The 19,384-nt window shown below is 44.0% G+C and overlaps 1 protein-coding gene across 1 annotated transcript in view; it reads right to left on the reverse strand.

The window, feature by feature from the left end:
• The window catches only part of C1QTNF2 (C1q and TNF related 2), a 20,987-nt gene extending 4,755 nt beyond the window's left edge, over window positions 1-16,232 (reverse strand). Inside the window, exons 1-2 of the mRNA XM_044453888.1 lie at window positions 16,136-16,232; window positions 2,848-3,102 (exon numbers count right to left, since the gene is read on the reverse strand). Of these exons, the coding sequence (XP_044309823.1) occupies window positions 2,848-3,091 (244 nt within the window). The 5' untranslated portion in view covers window positions 3,092-3,102; window positions 16,136-16,232. The remainder of the gene's footprint in view (window positions 1-2,847; window positions 3,103-16,135) is intronic.
• Window positions 16,233-19,384: the final 3,152 nt, after the last annotated feature.

A 19,384-nucleotide genomic window follows, 5' to 3' on the forward strand; every position in this document is an offset into this window, starting at 1 on the left:
TGCAGCATCAGACTTTCCTTTCACCACCAGATACATCTGCATCTGAGTGTCCTTTCAGCTTTGGCCCAGTCGCTTCATTCTTTCTGGCGCTACTAGTACTATCCCTCTGCTCTTCCCCAGTAGCATATTGGACACCTTCCGACCTGAGGGGCTCATCTTCCGGCGTCATATCTTTTTGCCTTTTGGTACTGTCCATGGGGTTTTCATGGCAAGGATACTGGAGTGGGTTGCCATATCCTTCTCCAGTGGATCACATTTTGTCAGATCTCTCTGCTATGACCTGTCCGTCTTGGGTGGTCCTGCACGGCATAGCTCATAGCTTCATTGAGCTATGCAAGCCCCTTCGCCAAGACAAGCCAGTGATCCATGAACAACAGGAATAGCAGAACACAATATGCTGTTGCTGTGCTGAGAAATGTACTTTCTCACCAGCTACTGTGAAGAATACGGCTAAGCTCAGAGAGAGCAGGGAGACCGGAGGGATGCCATTGTCCCTGCTACTCAAGGAGACTGGTGCTTCAGCCTTGTGAATGGAGACTCCATGCCCTATGGATGACTCCCTTTTCTGTGCAGCAACAGGAAGCATAACACTATGTCTTTTCCATAACTCTACCTACTGTGGGGCTTAAAGTTACTCTTCTTTACCCTCCAAAGGCACACCTGGAGGTCATCCAGAAACAGCCCCTGGACAGCAGACTGAGCAGGGTACACAGTTTTCTTGGTCCTGGTACGATGCAGTGCATTTCTGTTTTAATTATAATAATTAGTTCGAAATGTGCATCTAGAAATATAAACCAGCATATGCTCATTTAAATCCCGATATCCTCCTTTTTGCCATTGGATAAGTAGCTGCTGAAGGCATCATCCCCTGGCAGAGTTCCACTCAGAGGATTCCTGCTGGTGGCAAGGAGGCGTGAGGGCGGTGACTTTGTTGACTGCTCCCCACCCTGTGCTGCCATCAGTGCCACCTCACCTCTCTTCCAGGGGACACAGATGACTGCAGTGGGGGGGGGGGGTAAGTGAAGAGTATCTCCCCAGCCCCATTCAGCCAGAGGAAAAGCTCCACTAGATCTGAAGGCTCCCACTGACAGGTCGCGCTTCGGCTGGAACCAACCAGTGTCTGTCTGCAGTTGAGGTTTGCCAGAGAGAGTGCCAGAGATGGTGAAAGAACAGCCCTCTCACTGTTATCTTTGCTCTGATGCAGGAAACATAATTGGGCATTTGCAACAGTGTCCTTTCAGGCCTTCGTTTCTTCAGAAGCCTTATGAGACAGCATGTATTTAAATAAATGTTTATCCTTAGACTTCCCACGAGAAAAGGGTTCTGAAGCAGCTAAGGCTCCTATGCAAACAACCCCCAATAACAACAACATAGAAAGCAGCAAAGAGCTTCCTCTAAGTCAGACGTGGGCATTGTATGGCCTGCAGGCCACATCCGGCCTGATGACTGGCCCTGACTGGCCCGCATGAGGTCACTGGCATATTAAAAGTCAATGCAAATATATATCGTCGTAATGTTGATGCAAGCAATACAACTGTACTGCTTTTATTTTGAAGGTTCTACTAAATTGAATTGAATTTATTGCTTTTCATGTAATGTTAATGTTAATACTAATGTTTTTGTGAATATTCATTAAATAGTGTTGTTCTTTGCTCCACATTTTCATTGTAATGTTTCATTTACTGTTTTTATAGAGAGAGATATTGAGCAGAGCTATAAGTGTATTGGTCCGGCCCTTAACAACTGTCAAAGTTTCTCATGTGGCCCCATAGGAAAATTAATTGCCCACCCCTGCTCTAACTGATTCTCCCCTCTCTCTCCCTTCAGAGCAACACTGAAACCAAAGTGTTTTTGCTTGCTGTCTAAGGGAAAGGAAGGAGAGGGCCAGGTGGCCTTCTCTGGGGAAGTTATTCCCTGGTCACACTTTGTACAGAGAAAGGCTACCCAGGGCAGAGCATCTGTGATGATTCCAGCATATCGACAGGACTGTCTGGGAGTAGGTGGCCTTGGTGATGTATGCACTTTGGGGGATGTAGATACTTGTTCAGATAAAATAGTTGGGCAACTGGTGGCCCTCCAGATGTTTTGGCCTACAACTCCCATCATTCCTAGCTGACATGGCCAATGTTGAAGGATGATGGCAGCTGCAGGCCAAAACATCTGCAGGGCCACCACTTGTATACCACTGTGATCAAATAGCCCCTTTGCTGTATTTTCTTCTAACTTGTGATATTTCCACTTTGGTGTGACTACCATCGTCCTGATGGCGGTGGTGGAAAAACAGAAACGGAAATGCACTATAGCAGCTCCCCACAGCTGCTGTGATGATGCTTCACGAAGGAAGGGGAAGGAACCGAGCTGTGGGTGGGCCGAGGGGTGAAGCAACCTGTAGGCTAAACCTCCCATCTCCCACTTCCTGTGATAAACATGGTATGTGCCACAATACACCTCGCAAGGCAGTGATGCAACAGCAGCTCCTTTTTACTGGAAACAGGATCCTCCCAAGAACCAGCTCTGTATTTGAATGTAGCAGCTGAAAATGTGCATTTCAATGCCCTCTGGCTTACGGAAGGGATCTATGTGAAAAATTTGCACAATCAAGCTTTACCTTAATACTTGCAGTTGTGGAAGATGGAGATGGAAGATGACTTTGCCAAGACATGAAGTGCCCTGGCCCCCAGTAATTAATGGTTAACAATTTGACTCTTGGCATAATTTCTTTTTCTTCCTTAATTTTCCTTTGGGACAGAAGAGACATTTAGAAAAGGACAGAGTGAGGGATGATTGCCATCTAATTTGGAGCTCCTTCTGGGATGAACAGAATTTTAAAAGCCAGCAATCGCTTACCTTCCTCTCCACTCTCTCCTTTCCCCCCATCCTTTCCATCTCGTCCATCTTTTCCTGGGAAACCCATTCTTCCTGCATTCCCGGGAGCACCTGAGATTCCAGGGGCACCTGGAGGACCTTGGGGTCCTGGCATGCTGCAGATAAGTTGCTTGGAACCTTTCTGGATTTCTTCCCTTAGAAAGCTGCTGAGAAGCTGGTTTGCTATGCAGGGCACAATCCAGACAAACAAAACCAGGAAGAACATGGTGATAATACCTGGAGGAAAATAAAGAGAGCTCATTAAGGACATGGATTAGAACAAAGCACATGCAAATGCCATCAAAATGAAGCTGATGAGTATTCTAGGATTTAAACTGATACACTGTCATTTCAAATCTAGGCCATTTTTCACTGAATTGTGTCACACAATTTTGCTAGGATGGGGCAGGCAGAACTGGATCTGCTGGTAGACCTCTGGATGCTTTGTGGATGCTCTGACTTCCACCTCCCTTTTTTGGGAATAGTAGCAACAATAATATTTGTGTCCACCCTTCCACAAAAAGGTTACTCAAGGAGGCATTATGTTATTCTTCTGTTGAAGTGGAGACAGCTCAAGGCAGGGATCTCCAGCCGTTTTGGACCCATGGGCCCATTTGGGGATGTGAGAAACTACTGCAGGCACCACCACTAAATGCTTGATCAGTGAATTGTTTCAGTGGCATCTACTCATCACATGCTTTGATCTTTTGCTGAGTCTAACCCAACAAAAATGTTTGTTTATTGGACACTGCAATGTCTCTTTTAATAAGGGATTTCCTAGTGCTATATGGCTAAGGCTTCTTTTAAACCTATTCCTAGTAACTACTTCTTTTTACAAAAAGGGTTCTTACACAGAAAAGTTTTGTACTAGACCAGTCTTTAATTCTCACTGATGTAAATGTTCTTGTATATTATCTCCTTGCTTCACTGACATTAACATTATCAAATGGAAGGGGGAACAGATTCTTTACATGACAACTAAAAGACTGATACTACAAAATTGGAAGGATACTAATTTCCTATAAAGCACAGGACTGTGGACCTTATAAAGCTTCTGATATATGCCTTGGTGGCACATACACAGCACTTTCAAATGGAGGCTTATTTGACTATTTGATCTGCTTTTGTTGAAATCTCTATGTAAATGTTAGAAAACTGTGTTTTCACACAAATCTATGTATACATATTTAAATACTGGAAGACATTAGTGAACATGCATTTTTAAAAAACAACATGTTCTTCATATGCCCATAAGCAACACAGTGGGGACATCCACGTGTAGGGAGTGGTCTGATGTGTGGAAGGTACGCACAATTCCTGATGTGAGAAATTCTTTCATTTTAAGCTTTGCATCCTTCACATCAGGGTCTAGCTGCCAGGTTTCAAAGAGAAAAAAGAGAAAGGAAGGAAGGATGCACAGACGGAAGAAGGAAGCTCTGCCAGCCTCTGAGTTCAGGACTGGCCCAGGACATGGAGAAGAGACAAGAGGGTGGCCCTCCCATTTCATGTGCAGCAGCCGGTCACCTTGGCAGTCACGTTCCACTTCAGTATTGCCTGATGGACAGGCTGGCCGAGTGGGCACATGCCCTCGAGCATCTTGCTGCTGTTTCCCGCCCCTCACCTTCACTGCTTGCGCAGCTGCCTCATTCTGCTGGATGGCAGGGCCAGCCCTGTCTGAGCTGGAGCCAGGAGGGACACGTGCACCTGGGCTCCCGCAAGGCCTGGGACTGAGTTCATGCAGAGAGTCAACCGTGCTGGAATGAACGTGCACATCTGGATGCACCCACTGTCCACATCATCTGGAATTGGGTGTCCCTGGCCTGAGACAGAGACCAGGATGGTGCCCTGTCCTGCTGCACATTAACAGCTGGCTGGTGCAATTTATGAAGCAACAGATGGCCCAAATGGAGTTTGGTGAAAAGTTTGTTAATGCGACATCAAGCATTTATCAAAAGCAGTCAGCTAGGATTATAATTAATGGAGAATTTACAAAGATTATAGAGATACAAAAGGGTACAAGACAAGGATGCCCGTTATCACCTCTGTTGTTTATACTGATTTTAGAAGTCTTGAATAGAAATATCAGGGATGATGAGGACATTAAAGGTACCAGAATTAGAGATGAAAGCTACAAATTGCAAGCATTTGCTGATGATCTGGTTTTTATAACGGAGGAACCCTTTGCAACAATGCCTAAACTCCTACAAAGGATTGAAGAATATGGCGAGGTAACTGGGATGAAAATAAATAGAGAAAAGACGAAACTGTTAGTAAAAATTTTTACACAAGACCAGAGAAAAACCCTGCAGGAACAAATAGATTTACAGATTGTTAAAAAGGATAAGTACTTGGGAATTTATCTTACAGCTAAGTGTACCACTGTGAAAGAAGACAATTATGATAAACTATTGAAGGATATTAAGGGTGATCTGGAAAAATGGGCTAATTTGCAATTATCTTCGCTGGGAAGAATAGCACTTGTTAAAATGAATATATTATCCAAGCTTTTGTTTTTATTTCAAATGATTCCCATAAAAATTGATAGAAAATTTTTTGATGATTTAAATTTTCAAATTTCAAGATTTATATGGAGAAAGAAGAAACCAAGGATTAAATTAAAAATACTTCAGGAAGCTAAAGAGAGCGGGGGTTTTGGTCTCCCTGATTGGATGTTGTATTATCAAGCTTCTGTTTTAACATGGCTAAAAGAATTGATAACTTTAAGAAATAAGAGAATTTTGTATCTTGAAGAACATGATTTGCAAAGGGACTGGCATGCTTATATGTGGTATGAGAAGGCTAGGTCACATGGTTCCTTTTTAAGTCACTATATTAGAAAATCATTAATATCAGTGCGGGAAAAGTTAAAGATAAAATTGTATAATAAATTACCAAGATGGTTTTCACCCATGGAAGCATTTGAGTATCCAAATGCATTGAATTTTGAAGGGATTATAAGATATGATGACATTTTGGATAAGGATGGAGGACTGAAATTGAATCAAGAAACACAAGAACAGGGATCTAATATCTCTTGGTGGCATAAGGTGCAGATACAATCGAGATATGCTAAAGATTGTAAAGTGTGGGGTTTTTATAAGGATTTAACAGCGTTTGATCAAGTGATGCTTAAATCAGATGAGAAAATGATTAAAAGATTATATGACTTCCTACTTGATAGGAAAATGGAAGACGAACAGGTTAAGGAAACTATGATAACGTGGGCACAAAATTTTGGATATAATATTGAATTAGAAAAGTGGCAAAAGCTGTGGGAGAGAAATATTAAGGTAACATTAGCAACTTCGTATAAAGAAAACTTGTATAAAATGTTTTATAGATGGTATCTGTCGCCAAACAGATTAGCTAAGATGTTTCCAAATATGTCAAATGGATGTTGGAAATGTAAACATAAATTGGGTACTTTTTAACATATGTGGTGGACTTGCGATAACGTGAAAAAGTATTGGATTAAAATAAATAAATGGCTCGAGGAAATGTTACAAAAACCCTTAGCTTTTAAACCTGAAGTTTTTTTTATTAGGCATTATACCGGAGGACACTAATAAACAAGAAATGTATTTGATTTTGCATGTAATCACTGCAGCGAGGATTGCATTCGCTCAACACTGGAAATGTGAAGAACTACCCACCGATGAACTGATTTTAAAAAAGATCCTGGACTGTGCAGAAATGGATAGATTGACTTTATCATTGAAGGAGAAGGAAGATACTGACTTCTATCAAACTTGGGACTTTTTTTATTATTGGCTAGAGAAACAGGTGTTGGCTTAGATTTAAATATGTTTTTAAAGTTTTCATAAATGGAAAAAGAAGGGTGTGGGGGCTGACTCAGCGGGCTCGATGTTTTTGATGATGGATGTTGTTTGTAGTTTTCTTTTTGTTTTTTTAGGATTATAATTTCAAATAAAACTTATTTTAAAAAAATTAACAGCTGGCTGGTGATGGGTTCAGCCCCTTCCACCGCAGTTGAAGGTGGCAACCTGGCTTAGGGGGAAAGGAGCATTCTACTTGGCTGTCTCTGGCAGGTGGAGCGGAAGCAGGGGTCCCCAGAGACAGACAAACGGGGGAAATGAGAGAGCTGGACTGGCCAGAGGGTCAGCAGGATGTAGCAAAAAATCAGAAAGAAAAGAGAAACGGGCTAAGCCAGTTGATGTCCAGGACATTCCTGTATCTGGTTGGTAACTTCGGTAGCCCAGCCATAAGAGCAGTTCCATGCAGAGTGGATCATCATGTTCCTGTCCAGGAGAGGCCGAGGTGGGCAGAAGGTCCTACTAGGGCCTTGGGTACGATCAGGAGAAATCAGCCAGTGTAGCTTTTCCTCTCATGCTGGGAGAAGGGGTGGTTTCTGCCCCATCAGGCACCTTTTGGAGCAGGCCAGTGCTCTCCAGATGGTTTGGACTACCACTCCTATAATAATAAGCATGCTGTCTGGGGTTGATGGGGGCTGCAGTCCGAACCAGCTGGAGAACCCTCAGTTGCCTACTCGTTTTAAAGCTTTGGATCATTACCATGCAGTATATAAGTTACACGAATTTTATGTTTCAAAGAAAAACACATGTGAGTTTCATTTCCTTTTCAGGGCTGTAGGAATGAGGAGCAGCATACAATCGAGTAAAATAACATTTTAAAAATCTGACTGTATCCCTGTCCTAACCATCTCCTCAGATCTTGGGAGGGAGGGAACTGAATGAAGAATGTGGCCATGACTTATGAGGCACAAGAAAAGTACACGCTGCAGCTTTGCCCTTGGATTGTCATGTTCTAAATCACTTGTCGAAGAAATGTGTTAGAACTTGTGTTATTTAAGGAAGTCAGCCATTCCGAAATATATACAGAACGGAGACCACAGAGAAGGGGAGAGAAGGAGACAATGAGTCTCTGAACAGGGGTTCTGTTTCTGGCTTATTCTTCAATATTTTCCCATGCTTTTTTCACATTGAACATTAACTGATGAAAACTAATATGTGGGTGGTGACTATTTAAAGGTTTCGTCTTTGTGTACTTTCAGAACCAGGCACGAGTAACGCTTGAATCAAGATACACCTCAGCAAACGCTCATGTACCTTTTGTAGCCAGGGGAAGGCAGGATTACAACAAAGTCTCAATTAGATGACCTTCAAGTTCTGAAATATGTAGTTGCACTACAATTGGCAGCATTCCTGACCTCTTTCCTACAGTCCTTACCTGCTTTTTTGGACTCGTGGGGGCAATGAGGAAAAGAAGGTCACTCCAGCCAGCTGGCATGTGCTGGATCCCTGTAGGTGAGCATCTATAATAACTGCCCGGACATGCCTCATCCTATTATCTCGACCTGGCAGCATGGCTTGTTGGAGGAGGAAACACCCCTCCAGTAACCTGTGGGCTATCCTAGGAAAATGATGCCCAGCTTGTGCCGGGATTTAAGTAAGCCATTTAAATGTGGCATTGCTGTCTGGGTTTAGACCTCATGGATCCATCTCTGATTGAGCCCGTCCAAGAGGTTGCCTATTCAAAATGGTGTTGCAATAGTGGGTTAAGTGATCTGGATTTGCTGTGGTTATGCTCCAATGCGGACTTTCTCTAAGATCCAGGCATTTGAGTTGCTCATTTAATTCTTCCTCTTTGGATTTAATAATTAAAATTAAAACAAAGAAAATTCAAGTTTGTTTACAGCATGTTGGAAGATGGATTTGCAGGTGTCAGTTCTTGAGAGAAGACAATGACTTTCTTTCTCTTTCGTGACATGAAATGGGGGGGGGGAGCTGGGTAATCTGCATAAACGTGGCACCATCCACTGGTACCTTGAGTGCCTCCACCTCAGTGTGCACATCATGAACGGGTCTTCCCTGCACAGCCTTTAACAGATCCTTTGATTGCACCACTCGATAGCCTGGAGCAGGGGTCGGCAACCTTTAACACTCAAAGAGCCATTTGGACCCATTTCCCACACAAAAGAAAACACCGGGAGCCGCAAAACCCTTTTGACATCTAAAGTGAAGATAACACTGCATATATCGTTTTTTTACCTTAATGCTATGTATATCTTCATTATGATTTAGCTGCAGTTCTTGTTCAGTCACTAACAACTGTTATTTTTAATCTTACATTATAAACTAGTAGGACTCCTTTCATATATTTTGAATAGGAGAACAGCTTCCTGAGGAGTCAAAGTCAGTGCTAAAGGGCTAAATACATTAAACAGCAAACCCCATAAGTTCGTCAGCAGTAAAAGCAAATGAATCTACGCACAAAAGCAAATGAATCTACGCACGTATCATTAAACGTTTTGTTTTCTTCAGAAACTTTTCTTTTCTTTGATTTATCCATGGTTGGCCTACCAGGGGAAGTCACAGATATAGGTGTGTTTAGTGACTGATTAGCAGATAAACAGTCAAGTGATGTGAATTGTGACAGGTCCCAAGCACAGCTTTTAACATTCAGAAGAAGGACATTACATTTGGACAAAGAGAATCTTTTCAGCAGGTTCCTGTAACATGAGAGTCTGCAGGAAGCTTGTTCCACTCTTTCCCTGCAATGTCCGCAATTTACTTAACCAGCTAGCACAGTTCCTGACTGGATGCCTCATCATCACCTATTGGTATTTTGTAATTCGGAGCCTTGGTCGCAGATCAGCGGCTGTGCCGGTGCGTATTTTGGGCAATGGAGCCGGAGCCGCAGCAGAGGGATTCAAGAGCCACATGCAGCTTCGGAGCCGCGGGTTGCCGATCCCTGGCCTAGAGCCAGGTTACAATCCTTTGTACCACCACCCGAGTGGGAAGAGGCAGATCAGACAGTTTAAAGATGTGTGCAGAGTGGCTGACATCAATCAAGTTCTTCCAGGCAGGCAAAAGGCATGGGACCAGGGAAAGGTTCACAGGTGCTCAGTTTATTTTGTTCCTCCACGCAGATTCATCAAATAGCTACTCCTCTCTCTCTTGCTATTGTTGGAGCTGCCCTAATAAAAGCTGAAAGTGTTATACTTCAGAATACAGGAAGCTCTGCCTGTTTCTCTTCACCCCCTTCCAAACCGCAGGGTTTTCTTCCCATTCGGGATCTTTCGATGGGAAAGGAGGTGAGCCCCAGGGCCCCAGGATATTCAATGATTCACCCTCACCCACTAGCAAATTGCTCTCAAATGCAGAGGGATGATACAATACAACTTACTGGGGTCATGGAGTGGCTTGTGGGATCACCAGTCTGTGACATAGAATCCAGCACAAAAGTATGGTCCCACCGTGGGTATTAGCAGTGGGATGTAATTTAATGTTTGGGGGATTTGAATATGTATCACCACATACTCAGAAGTATTTTCTTCTGCTTTTTCTGTCTTTATTTCTCCCCTTTCTCACTGTTTCCCCATTCCCTTCTCTGATTTGTTAATGCAAGCAGATCCCCTATTTGAGAGGCATCTGAGGCAAAACCCGGCAGTGAGAAGTGCTTGCAGATAAGACGCTTCCAGATCAGTCTAGCTTAACTTACATTATGAAGTCTAGATCTGTGGCCATTCCTTTTGCTCTGTTAAGAGATTGCCGTAACACACCAAGCAACACCCCCATTTGGAGCAGCTGCTCCCTCCACCCTGCCAGTAACCGATTCCTTAACTTCAGCCTGCCTCCTTCCCACATTCTGTCTCTGCCCCCTCCGCAGCTGAAGTGCTGGGATCCATGACTGCCAGCATTCCTCACATGCACTTTACAAAGGCTGAGGAATTTAATCCTGGCAAAAGAAGCTGTCAAGGACTGCACATTTCGGAAGGCATTCCTGCATGCAGTCACCGTAAGCTGGAGATGACTTAAGGGCATGTAGCAACAGCTACAGCAACAGAAGCTGCTGTTGCTGCTGTGGAGAAAAGGGCTCTAAAAGTCCTTATTGTTCACTGCAGTGACCTGCCTGCACCACTGCGTGATACCTAGGCCCAATTCTTCAGCAGCACTTCTGTGCCGTGGATGGAGGGGAGGCAAAGATCAGGGCTACCAAAGAACTGTCCGCTAGGATGACCACAGACAGTTCAGGAGTCTGCAGTAGCCAGAAATGTCTGCCTCTGGCGTGAGCTGGCCCCTTCCTTCTCATTATCAAATTCAAGACAATCCTTTGAAGTACAGTTCTTTTATTGAAACTCAACAGATTAAAGAACAGTAGAAACTCTAAATAGTCTTCTACCAAAGTTGAGGGAGAAGCATCTGCCTGTGAAAAAGAGTTGAACTGAAGCTGGAAACTTCCCCCACCCCCACCCCTCCCTCTCACCCTCCTGGTGTCTGCAGCCTCCTCAGTGGGCTCCTGAGAAGCCTTCCACTCCTTCCAAGGTAGGCTGATTCTCACACACTGCCTGGCAAACTTCACTAGGTAGCCTTGCAACTTCAGTGTCCTTGCTCCTCTCCTCCTCCAATGAATCTATCCAAACAGTCTGTAGTAAGCAAGAGATGGGCCCACTCCCCACAACCAATTCAGACAAAGACTGTGATGCTGCGATCAGACAGCAGCTGTAGGAGAGAGAGTAGCTTACAGCAGCCCAAGATGTTATCTGTCCGTGGCAGCAGCCTGGATATCAATGCTGGAGTTGACATTTGAGCTGATGCCAGACTTTGCAGAACTTTCTGTATGTTCCAGGGCTCTTTTGCAATTACAGCATCAGGAATCCATTCCATAATATGCTCTTCAGATATAGTAATGTTTATAGCCTCTAAGGGCACATTTCTGGATGGCTACGCCGGTATTTCAAGAAGAAGCCATAGCACTATTTTATTCTGGAATTGGCCATTAGCAAAGAGGGGGTGATGGGGTCTTTCTCCACCAGCCTCCTGTCATGGCTAAGGGACCCGCCTGTGTGCCCCGTCATTCACCGCCACCAGGCTGTTGCACACCAAGTGTGGCTGACGGTGCCGCTGCGCTAGGCTTCCTGTGTGGAGTGTGGTTTTAGCCTTTTAAAGTCACAGTGGAGCTGTCTTTTATAGGCTTCTGGATGTGGTGGAAGACTGCATGCCAGATATCACCAGCACATGCTGCATTTGTGAATCTAGGCTGTGTGTGCTCCTTTAGGCCAACCCTTAACTTCCTGGGTGAGGCATTTAGAATGATGCTGCTGCCATCGCCAATTGCCCCACTGCTCAATCTGCCATCCAAAGCAGCCATGTGGTGTGATGTGCGCAAGATCTGCGCAGCCATTGCTGAGCAGGTGTGGAACCGTTACTCACGTAACGGGTGTGCCCCTCCTTCATGTAGAAATGCTGCACTTTTCATATATAAACACACCCCTTTCTTGCTTTTGTAGGATATCCACTTTATACAATCCCCAGCCACATCACTTTAAGTGGCACTTGCCACACAACCAAAACTCATAGCCAGTGAAGTGCAAGCACCACACAGGGCCTTACTGAGCTAATTTAAATTCCTAGCCAGGCGTGGTCTCTTGGTGCCAAGAATCTTGGTGAAGGTTTTCTAATGAGTTGCACAGCCATCAGAAAGAAGAGATATAAGCACTAGGGAACTAACTGTCCATGGTGAAGATGCAGGCTGCTGTATGTAGGGTGAACCAGGCTGATAGCATGGTGGGCAGCAGGTGAGGAGGAAGGCTTAAGTGGAACCACTTATTATGGATTTATATCCCTCCTTTTTCTTTTTTAAAGAACTCAGGGGGTTACATCATTCTCCCCCTGCTCTCAATCTTATCCCCACAACAACAACCCTGTGAGGTAGGTTGGGCAGAGAGTCTGTGACTGGCCCAAAGTCACCTAGCTGGCTCCATGGCTGAGCGGGGACTCGAACCCAGATCGCCGGAGTCCCAGACTCACACTCCTAACCACTACTGGCTTATTGTGCATCCAGCGACCAGCTGACTGGAGGAGTGGAGCAGCTGGCAGGATGAATGATTTCAGGTTCTGTGGCTAAAGGCAAGTATGGTGGGGAAGTGGGAGAACAGAACGACACAACTCAAAATGACTTTTACTTAGTCTGAGTGCAGAGGGGCAGGCTGGGGGGAAAGGGACAGTGAGCAAGAGCTGCTGTAGAGTTGTGTGAGGGATCAGTGAAACCTGCTTCTTGAAGAAAGCACTGCACTCTTCATGGGCGAAGCATGAATCAAAATTAAAACCTACAACAGGAATTATTAGAGTGTTAGATTGTTATTGGAAAAGCAAATATAAGCAGCTATCCCTCTGCCAAGGGACAGAGAAGGGCGGGAAAGCTTTCCATTGGAAGCCAGTAAAGGCAAGACATGTCCACTGCAGACCGATAGTAAAAGGGCTGCTGATGTAACAAGGACGCCAGACAGGATTTTCCCAAAAAGGCCCCTGTGATATGTGCTGAGAGGGGGTGGGAAAAATGAACTGGAAACAAGCCATGAAAGGCCTGTTAATCACCTGTCCACACCACTGTAAGTTATGCAGCAAACAGCCAATCCACAGCAGTGCAGAGTCTGCTGACAGATGATATTCCCAGAGTGGCTTATTCTTGGGATGGCTGAAAATGACATATGAACCCATCCTCTGTGTTGCATTTCCAGGGGCCCAGAGAGGTTGCTGTGGGGAGGAAAGGGTGGGGAAGGTCGCTTCCATCAGCGCAGGTGATCCAGCTTAAGTCTGGAACCAACTCAGTTGGTTCCTCTGACATTTTACTTATTGTCAGGGTTTAGAGGCCTGTCAGGAAAAGATGTGGGATGTAAATGTTTAGGTACGTCAAGAGTGTGACCATGATCAATCATATGATATGATTTATCACATTCTCACCATCCAGCAGTACCTGTAAGGATCAACCTGGCATTCCTTCTTTGATCTTATGCACCACAGCGATGACTGGAATATTAGACAACAGACTATGGTCCACTTCAGAACCCCTGTTCCTGTGCTGCCAGATTTGGTGGGCACAAGGTAGCACATGGTGGAGATAACCTGCACATGTGGAGGTCCAAATTTCTGAACGTTGTTTCTTTATTGGGGGAAAAGGGCAAAATTGTGCTTCTATGTAGATTGGGGCATGCATGGGACATCTGCCCTCCATGTTGCAATTGCGTTCTCTGATTTTCATAATAACACATCGACAGGGACTTGTTTACTTTCTATGTACAAGCTGGGTTGGGAAGAAAGTGCCTCTGAGCATGCATAGCCATTTTCTTTCTAAATGCAGTCTAGGTTCATTTTAAGTTCCATGGGTTGCTTCCCCAAGTTGCCCCATGATCTGAACAGATTGGGAAGTATTTATATTATTGTTTAATTCATTTTTATATTGCCTAATAGCTGAGGCTCTCTGGTCAGTTAGCAAAGTTAAATTAGGAGCCAGTGTGGTGTAGTGGTTAAGAGCATGGGACTGGAACTCAGAGGATCCAGGTTCTAGTCCCCGCTCAGCCATGGAGCCAACTGGGTGACTTTGGGCCAGTCACAGACTCTCAGCCCAACCTACCTCACGGGGTTGTCGTTGTGGGGATAAGATGGAGGAGGAGATGTAAGCTGCCTTGAGCACTTTGTAGGAAAAAGGCAGAATATTAAAAAAAAAAATAAAGTTAATCACACACATACAAATTAAATTAAAAGAACGAAACCATAATTGCAGTTGCTATTATCCAGTGCAGAAACATAGTAGTAGTACAGATATAAAAACAACGTTAAACAATTAGACAGTTAAAATATTGGAAAAATAAAAAAGGTCTTCACTTGGCACAAAACCTCCCCCCCCAAAAAAACAAAAAACAAAGCAGGCGCCAAGCACACCTCTTTGCAAAGCTCATTCCAAAACCAGGGTGCCACAACCGAAAAGGCCCTCCTCCTGGTAGCCACCCACCTCATTACTTTGGAAGGTGTCCCTGGAGAAGGTCCCCCAAAGATTACCTTAGTTTAGGTACACATGGGTGGAGCAATCCTTCAGATAATCTGATCCAAAGCCATTTAGGGCTTTGACTGGTTAATACCAGCACTTTGAATCAGGTTTGGACTTCCACTGGCAGCCAGTGCAGCTGAAAGTGGACTGACATAATGTGTTCCCATGAGCCAGTCCCCATGAACAGTCTTGCTGCCCCGTTTTGGATCAGCTGAAGTTTCTGGACCATTTATACCTCTTTGCGAGGGATACATGTTATTTTACTCACAGATGCTGTCATTCTTACATTGCTTTCATCTCTGCACATTATATTTGGAAACTTGATTGTCCCAAACCATGGAGAGGATGTTGTCACAGGGAGGCACATAATATTGCCAATAATAAAAGCACTAATCATGCCATACTATTATTTAGCTTGTGAATGGAGCCATCCCCAAGAAGCCAAGAATATCCCCAGTTCATTAATGCTTATTGAGCCAAGAGATTATGGTTGCTGATAGAAACGTGTAGGTGAAATCTCACTCTGCTATGCCAGGGAAATAAAACTGTGCAATAAAGGTAAATAAAAACAAAAGGTTGCATTTTGTTATGTGCAAGGTATAGTTTGATTAGGGCGATGTAAATTGGAACATCTTTGATAGGTAAGTGGAACAGGTTGACCTTGTTACAAAATATGAAGTCCTTTTAATTTGACTACAAAGATCCAGTGATTTGTCCCTGGTTCATGACTGCCACTTTAGACTGATATTTGGGTTTGGCTCAAAAAAACAACATATCAGTCTTCCTCAAACAGGTATCCTGCAGATGTGTTGGAGTATAATTCCCATTATGGTTGAGGATGATGGAAACTGCAGTCTAACAAAGGTGGGAGCAGGTTGCAAGATGCAATGACAGATTTGGTTCTGAACTAAATTTATCATTTTGCCTCGGGGAAACAGGAATGGCCTGACTTTTTTGGTTAGGAGGAAGTCAGGATAAAAACAACAATCTCTTGGTTGAAAGCAAAGGAGTTATAAATAGTAGCATGCAGTGTTTGAATCTAAAAAGGAAGTCGTTATCTGGTGCAGTTCGGAAAGAAACTAGCGTTAAAACTTGGTCTCTCTTGGCTTTTTCCAGCTCCAAAACTTGAAGCTCAGCTGACAAACTTCGTCTGCCCTTGAGCCTGCAGTTATTCTTTGGGACTCTTCCTTTTTAAACATTTCCCTTGCATAAGATAAGAAAACTTTGCAGCCCTTTCATAGACAGCTACCTCAAGTCAAACTCAGTCTTTCCTCCTAGCTTTCCAATGCTCCGTAGCTTTCCGCAAAGGCTTCAAAAACTTTAAGGCGGCAATCCTCGGTGCATTTACTTGGGAGGAAGACATTAAAATTAGGACTTACTTTCCAAGTCCATGCTTTGGATTAGGCTGTGAGTCTAATTTAGAAACTATTTTTAGAAACGTTAAATATAAAATACTACTCACGAGAACAAATTTCTTCAAGGGCCTGACATCCAGAAAGAAATCCGCTGAATCTTAAACAGATGTTCCCCTGCAGAACATTGTAGACCAGTTTCGTGGGCTTCCTAATTCTGGTTGCAACGCACTTCTTTAAATGAAGGGCTAGGACTCTTGCATGCTTGCCTATAATCCTTGAAGTCTGTAAAAGTGAGTGCCTTTCATTTGCATTCCCAGTTTCTTGCAGCAGCTTCAGTTATTTTTTGGCTCAGCTTTGCTAGAGGCATATTTTGATTATTGTGTAATGTGTTTGAGCTTCTGCCTCGTGTCACGTGAGACACAGAAGAAAACTTTACACACATGTGGCTGAATGCTTGGAAGGATCCAGATACTGGGGGGAAAAAAGCCCCCCCCTTTCAGAAGTCGTCCGCCATCTGCTCCAAACAGAGTGGCGTGCGAGCGATCAGGCAAAGCCAAGAAGGGATTCTCTGTCACACGGATGTCCACCAGGTGGCCCGCCGGCTGGCCCGGGCAAAGCGGCCACATTTCAGCCGGGGCGTGGCAAAGAGTTTGCTTACTATTCCTCTTTAAGTAGTGCATTTTCACATTATAAGATCAGTGCTGCAGTGACAGATTTTCATACAGGCGTCGCCCATAGCCACACCCCAAGGGGAATCCATAAACTAGAAACATAGGAAGCTACCTTCTCTTGGTCTCTTTAGCTCAGCATTGTCGACAGCGACTAGCAGTGGCCCTCCGGGGTTTAGTCGATTTTTTCCCAGCCTCATGGAGATGCCAGGGATTGAACCGGCGACCTTTTGAATGCAGTGCAGGCGTTCCAAGGCTGAGAGGCTACAGTCCCACCCCAACCTTCACTGTCATGCCCCCAGGGTGCATAATATACCGCGCATGCATAAAGCGTTTTTCTATTATTTTGCCCTCAAATTTGCTAACAGCCTGATTCGAAATCCCATTAACACAGACACACGGGATCCCTCCCCAACAATAGAGCACTAACAGACTCTCATAATTACATTTACATGGCAAGACTGCAATCCTAGGTGGGAGCAAGTATCACTGATGCTTATTTTAGACCCCAAAGGTTCAACAACTTGAAAACTACATTAAGGTGTAATAAGTTTCCACCAGCTGGAATGCTATCTTTTCAATTGAGTTTAGAAATGCAAACAATCTTGCATATAAGTATTGAGCTTAATCTGCTAGCAGGACATAGAAATGTCATCGAAGAAAGAAGACTCCAACTGCTGTTTATTTTTCTCATTTTCTGATTTCCTAAGGGGTTGCCAGAAATCATAGTAAAGCTTCATCAAGTATTGTGAAACGAGCTTTCATGGACTTCAGTCGGCTTCATCATTTTTTTGGTTGAGTTGTAAGTAGAGTGCTATGGATCTGTGCTGGTTTTGGCAGAAGAGAGTTGAATTGGACCACAACAGCCTATTTCTGGTGTTTCCTATGGTGAACTGAGATTCCCTCTGTAACAACTAGGACAAGAGCCGGGCCCTGCATGGATTTTTGCAAGCAATTCAGATTTAGGAGCACTGAGTATGTTTCCCTCCAAAAATATTTTTTGGTTTCCTTTCTCTGCAAACATTGATAGGGGGAAGGGAATGCAGTGCAGCTGAGTGACTGACAGGTCCACTTTCTAATCAGAGAGCACATTTTATGAGGGGCTTTCAATCCTGCTGCTTTGTGAGAGGCATTGTGAGCTACAAATGCCCTCTCTCTTATTGTTCTATAACAGTGGTGGCGAAGCTATGGCACGTGTGCCACAGCGGGCATGCAGAGCCCTGTCGGCACGCGAGCCAAGATGCCCCAGTAGCTGAGCATCAGATAACAGTGCATGCCATGCGCATGCTCGGAAAGGAGTAGCAGCACTAGGCGATGATGTCATGAGCCACGACTCATTAGCCACGACTCGTCCGAGCTTTTGCATGGCTGGTCAGTGTGCTGCCAAGGATATATATATATTTGCTTGGACTGGCTGTGAGTTTTAATACATTTGTTTTTATTCACACAAGTTTTCAGCTTTGAGTTTTCTTATGAAAAATTGAAATTTAGTATCTAAGATTTAGCAAAGAGATGTTCTAATTAAGAGGCTGAGATTCTTTTAATGTGCTGTCCCCCTGGCATATTTGAATCTGCAGCATCATATTTAGTTGTTTTTTTCTAATTTAAAACCTCAGTATTCAGGTTTTATTGCAGTGCTGGCACTTTGTGATAAATAAATGGGCTTTGGGTTGCAGTTTGGGGCAAAATAAACTCAAAGAGCCATATGCGGCTCCCAAGCTTTGGTTTGGTCACCCCTGTTCTATAAGCAAGTAAAAAAATCAGGAGGTCATGATTTAAACATTCCCTTTTTCCTCCTTCTCACTTGTGAAATAAATCCCTCTTCCCAACTTTTTCCTGCAGTGAAAAATGTTCAGTTCACCAACACATTTCATTTTTTTTAGAAAACTTCAAGCTGCTTTTCAGTCACCTCCACAGGAGATGGTGGAGCACCCATCAGAGAGGGCAAATTGGACACCCACATGTTGGACATTATGGGAGTAGAACTGGCCAGGGCTGGGGGTCAGACTAGATGGCCAAGGAGTCCCCCTTCTGACTTGCTGTTTCTGTATTTTTATCCTAACTCCCCAGCACCTTCACGTATCACAGGGGTGAGAATTGCACATGCAATTTTACTATAGGTGGAATAATCCACAATGAGGTGCTTCATATCATCCAAACATAGTTTTTATCGTGTGCGCGCACACGCACGTGTGTATAGGTGAGAAAAGATGTGCTTTGATGTGTGCTTATGTTTTCTGTGTGCTGATAAAAGGGAAGCTTGTGCTTCTATTTGTCTCTTGGAAGATCAATTAATTCTTTGCTCCCAGGATAGCATATAGTATGATTTTGCTAAAATACATAAAGAAGGAGGTTTTTGCATTATCGTGGTATATTACTGAATGCATGTGTGTATGTATGTATGCACAAGAGTCATGAATTCACTGTTGGGCACACCTGCCCTGAGGCTATCATGGCCTCAGTCTAGCACTCCCTTGCTCCGACCGACCTTCCACCTCTTTGTTCCAGCATCCATGAACTGTGCGTGCAACAGCAAGCCTGGAAGTATTTGCATGGCATCCCCAGAGAGAATATATTGTAAACTGTTAGTCAAACAAAATGGCCAAGTTAAAACTACATTTGGTTTCATGACAGTAGACAGACTGAGTTGCTCTATTCTGATAGCCCATTTACAGCAGAAAGCCTCGA

This window comes from Varanus komodoensis, unplaced genomic scaffold, assembly GCF_004798865.1.
Source record: "Varanus komodoensis strain SLA01 unplaced genomic scaffold, ASM479886v1 scaffold7_1, whole genome shotgun sequence".
In the NCBI taxonomy this organism is placed as follows: domain Eukaryota; kingdom Metazoa; phylum Chordata; class Lepidosauria; order Squamata; family Varanidae; genus Varanus; species Varanus komodoensis.